At 53.2% G+C, this 5,179-nt stretch overlaps 1 protein-coding gene across 1 annotated transcript in view; it reads left to right on the forward strand.

Annotated features, from left to right (window-relative positions):
* Positions 1-5,179, forward strand: part of FMNL2 (formin like 2) — a 111,922-nt gene that overhangs the window by 104,038 nt on the left and 2,705 nt on the right. The window contains exons 20-23 of the mRNA XM_033516202.1: positions 24-187; positions 304-405; positions 863-961; positions 1,358-1,481. Of these exons, the coding sequence (XP_033372093.1) occupies positions 24-187; positions 304-405; positions 863-961; positions 1,358-1,481 (489 nt within the window). The remainder of the gene's footprint in view (positions 1-23; positions 188-303; positions 406-862; positions 962-1,357; positions 1,482-5,179) is intronic.

Here is a 5,179-nt window from a genome sequence, read left to right on the forward strand (position 1 = left end):
TGTCATTCCCATGTCATTCCCAGTGTCCCTGGAGAATGTCCTGCTGGATGTGAAGGAGCTGCAGCGGGGTCTGGAGCTGACCAAGCGCGAGTACACCATGCATGACCACAACACCATGCTCAAGGACTTCATCCAGAGCAACGAGGGCAAGCTCAAGAAGCTCCAGGACGATGCCAAAATAGCCCAGGTGCCGCAGCATTCCCGGGATTTGTGTGTGGGGCGGCTCCCAGGGCTGGGCTGGTTTTCCCTGGAATGCTGGGGCTGGGGAGGGTGTGCAGGGCACTGAGGCTGTGCCTGTTGCAGGATGCCTTTGATGATGCTGTGAAGTATTTCGGGGAGAATCCCAAGACAACCCCACCCTCCGTCTTCTTCCCGGTGTTTGTCCGCTTTGTGAAGGCCTACAAGGTAAAGCAGAGCTTCCTCCTCCTCCTCTTTTCCTCTTCCTCTTCCTCTTTTCCTCTTCCTCCTCTTCTCTTTTTATATTTCTCTTTATCCTTTTCTTTTTCTCTTTCTGTTTCTCTCCTCCTCATCTTCTTTGTCCTCCCCCCACTTCTTCTCCTGTATTCTTCTCCTTCTCCTCCTCTTTCTCCTTCTTTTCTTTTCCTCCTCTTCCTTTTCCTTTCTCCTTCTCCTCTTCCTATTTTTCCTCCTCCTCTTCTTCTCCTCCTTCTTTCTTTCTTCTTCCTTCTTCTCCTTCTCCTTCTCCTTCTCCTTCTCCTTCTCCTTCTCCTTCTCCTCCTCCTCCTCCTCCTCCTCCTTTTTCCTCCTCCTCTCCCTTCCCCCAAAAGCCCTGCTGTGGCACAGATCCCGTTCCTCCCTGGCTCCCCTGGAATCTCTAATCCATGGATTTTCTCCCAAACAGCAAGCAGAGGAAGAAAACGAGCTGAGGAAAAAGCAGGAGCAGGCCTTAATGGAAAAACTCATGGAGCAGGAAGCATTGATGGAACAACAGGACCAAAAGGTACGGGACAAACACAGCTTCCAGGTGGGATCGTGTTCCTGGTCTCCAGAAACTTCAGCTCCCAGTGAGGAATTGCAGCTGCCTGGAAAATGTCTGGAAGTTTTTATGGAGAGAATTGGGATAGGCTGGAAAAGTTCCAGTGTGTATTTTGCTGCTCTGGAAGTCTGCAAAGTTAAGGAAATGGGTGGGAAGTTGTCCTGTCCGTATTTCCAGGGCTGAACTTCATCCTTCCCTGACTTCTCCACGGAGTGGGAGCAGCCGGGGAATGGAGGGAGGAACAACCCAGCCTTGGGAATGGGGTGGGAAATTCCCATGGGAGTTGGGGCTGTGTGAGGTTCAGGAAGGAGCCCAGGAGAGCTGGAGCTGCATCCTGAGCATCCCCGTGCGTGTTCCCAGTCCCCTTCCCACAAGAGCAAGCGGCAGCAGCAGGAGCTGATCGCGGAGCTGCGGCGCCGGCAGGTCAAGGACAACCGGCACGTGTACGAGGGCAAGGATGGCGCCATCGAGGACATCATCACAGGTACCCCCTGCTCCCGAGTTCCCAGCCTGGAGCTGCCTGTGCCTGCTCCAGGCCTTTCTCCTCTCCCCAGGCTGTCGTTTGTGTGGTGTGGAGCAAGTCCAGGAGGTTCCAGCTTGGGGGGACATTCCCAGGGTTTTAGGGCAGGCGGATCCCAGCGGCTGCTCCAGCTGAGCCGTGTGGATCTGTCCCAGATCCCTTTTGTCTCCCCACAAATGGGATTGATGTCAGGATGAGGAGTCTCTGTTTTCATTCAGACTGATTCCAGAAATCCTTCAGTGATCCCAAACCGCTCCAGGTTTTCCTGTTGATCCCGGAGGGAAGGGGCACAGCCCCTGGTGCAGCCAGGCACAGTCAGGACGTGGCTGCAGATATTTGCAGATTAAAGGAGCCACCTGAACTGCATCTTTCCCAGGAATTAAATCCTTCTTCACACTTCCAGCTTCTGGGATTGCACAACTGGAAGTTTTCCACACATTTTTCACCTGTGGTGTGGAAGGAAAATGATTTAACACCTCAGGAGCTTCACAAACTCCCATTTCCTTGCACAGAACCCAAAACAAGAAGTCTTTGCCAGCTGCTCCTGGGAGTTTTCCACAGGAGTTTTTCTTGCAGAAGAGCAGGAGAGCTCTTTGACCCCTCCCTAAGAAAAAGGCAGGGAATTTTTGCCCAGCTGGATGAAGTGTGTGAAGCTTTCCCAGCTCCTTTTAACCTTGATTAATGGCCCTGAGATAACATTCCTCATTTGAAGGGCAGGGTGGCAATAATATCCAACCTGGCATTGCTTCCACAACTCCTCCGGGCTCCTGGGACTTTGTTTAATTGGAAAAATGGTTCTGCTGCTCTGAGGGAGGAGCAGATCCTATGGAAAAGGCCAGCCAGAGGAGAGAGTGCCAGGCTCCAATTAAACATTTCCTGTGCTCTTGTGCCTGGATTTGCCCATTTTGGGAGCCACGGAGGAAGAAAGGGTCAGGCATGGAAGGTCAGGTAGGACCAAGGTGACATCTCCATCACTGGAAGTGCCCCAGTAAATCCTGCACTTCTCCATCCCTGGAGATCTCCCAGGAAATCCTGCACTTCTCCATTCCTGGAGATCTCCCAGTAAATCCTGCACTTCCCTATCCCTGGAGGTGTCCCAGTAAATCCTGCACTTCCCTATCCCTGGGGATGCTCCAGGCCAGGTTGGATGGGGCTTGGAGCACCCTGGGATAGTGGAAAGTGTCCCATGGATGGGATTTAAGGTCCCTTCTAACCCAAATCATCCCAAACACTGAGGTTTTCCCACAGACCTGTAGCACACCTTAAAGCAAAACCTTCAGGGGAATTACTTTATTACAGACCCAGGAGGAATGGCTTTAAAATGAAGGAAAGATCAGGGATTGGGAAGGAATTCCTGGCTGGGAGGGAGGTGAGGCCCTGGCACAGCTGTGGTTGCCCCTGGATCCCTGGAAGAGTCCCAGACCAGGCTGGCCAGGGCTTGGAGCAGCCTGGGACAGTGGGAGGTGTCCCTGCCACGGCAGGGCTGGGATGGGATGAGTTTAAGGTCCCTTCCCACCCGAAGCAGGCTGGGATTCCACGAGTGGAGCAATATCTCCTGGAGCCTCACCATGTGGCAGGGCCAGTGAGGAGCAGGCTGGAGCGTGTCCCGGTGTCCCGTGTGGGAGCACTGAGCTGTCCCCGAGCCCTGGGGCGCTGCTGACGTTGGTTTGTGTGTGGCTGTTGTTGTTCCCATGCAGTGCTGAAGACGGTGCCGTTCACCGCCCGAAGCGCCAAGCGCGGCTCTCGGTTCTTCTGCGACCCTGTTGTCCCCGAGGAATTCCATTACTAAACTCTCCCTCTTTCACACCTGACGCTCTTAGAAACCAGGAAGGTCGCTGTAGACTTTTTGCCACTTTGTTTGTGTGGATCTCAGCCAGGAATCTGTGACTGTTGAGTGTGTAGTGGTGTCCAGCGTCCTCCTGAAGTTGTAGTGGTGTCTCCTCTGTGGCATGTTCTCTTCATCCCATCCCATCCCATCCCATCCCATCCCATCCCATCCCATCCCATCCCATCCTATCGGGCTGTCCCGGTGTCCCATAGAGCAGAAGGTGGGAGTCACTGGGATGAGTCTCCTGCAGTGTGGGGACTCAGGAGCTCACTTGGCTTGCCTGTCACCTTGGGGGGCCGTGCATGTGGCACCTCTGGGTGCAATTCCGGGCTGCATGGACCTGGGCATGGCTCCTGGCTCAGGAATGACACCCACAGGGTGGTTCAGGATTCCTAACCAGCACCTGCATGTTCTGCATGTTCAGCTGCATGGGGTGGAACGGCGGGGTCAGATCTCTCCTTGTTCACTCACATCCACATTTAACTCTTTCATTCCTTGTCAGCTCCGTGCCAGCTTTATCTCATGGAATGGGGAATTCTCAGCGAGCCTGGACTCTGTGTGAGGCTGGGCTCAGGGCATGGAGCAGGGTGGGAGCAGGATGGGAATCACGGGAATGCGTGGCAGGAGCACCGGGATGGTGCCGAGACAAAGCTGACATGGAAGCCAGCGATGCCCATCGTGGTGTCCCCAGCATGTCCCTAACCCAGCACGGCCCTGGGCACTGCTGTCCTCATGAAGGACTCAGCTTAAGAAGCCAGCAGTGTTCCTTCCAGCATTCCCTGTGAAATTCCATCAGTGTCGCCAATAAATCCACAAACTAACCCACTCCACGGTTCTTTGCTCTTCCGGGTTCTCTCTGTGTTCTCTTCCTGGAGCCAACCTTCAAAGCAGCTTGGAATTGGGGTAGGGAGCGTCCTCCTGTCCCTCCTGCCCTGTCTAACCCCTGTCGCTCCGTGGTTTCTGCCCGGGAGGTTTGAACACTGACTTGACTTGCTCTTCATTCTCCATCCCATTTTTTTTTTTTACTTAACCATCATTTTTTTTTTTTGTGTTCTGTTTGTTGTTTTTTGTTTTTCTGTTTAGCCCTAAAGAAGAATAATATCACTAAATTTCCCAATGTTCACTCGAGGGTAAGGATTTCTTCTAGCACAGCCGTGGTGGAGGATTCCCAGAGCTGGCAAGCATCACTTTTTACTTGGCTTCCTCCTCTCTCTCTGTGCCAGGCAGCTGGTGGTAGATGTGGCTGAGCTAATACTGGTGAGACCCTCGAGGCCACTTGAGACCCAGATCCTTGATTTTCACCTCTGGAGGTGCAGGGATCCACAGGATGGTGGTTGGTGACCATCATCTGGCTGTTTTGGCCACTTCTCCTTGAGTTGAGCCCAAAACAGTCTTGTCCCCAAGTGCTGTTGTTGGTGACCATCTTCACACTCAATTTTGGCCACTTTAATTCAAGTTGAGCCCAAAATAATCTCGTCCCCAGGTGGTGCTGCTTGGTGACCACCATCACACTCTGGTTTGGCCGTTTCTCTTCAAGTCCAGCCCAAAACAGCTTTGTCCCCAGTTGCTGCAGCCCCACAGCTGGGTTCTGCATGAGGTGGACGATCTCCAACTCCAGGTGTGGAGAGGGGAGAGCTGAGAAGTTTGGGAGTTCTGTGTAAGCCCCACCACAAGTTATCCAGGAAATCTGAGGGATTTGCCCAGGCCAACACAAATTTGTTGGCCAGGAGACCAGGATTTGAACTGGAATTGTCTTCAGTGCTTGTTTTGTTGTAGATGCACAGGTCACAGCACATGTGACACCTGTAATGGGCTGCCACCATCCCATCCATCA

This window comes from Parus major, chromosome 7, assembly GCF_001522545.3.
Source record: "Parus major isolate Abel chromosome 7, Parus_major1.1, whole genome shotgun sequence".
Classification (NCBI taxonomy): Eukaryota; Metazoa; Chordata; class Aves; order Passeriformes; family Paridae; genus Parus; species Parus major.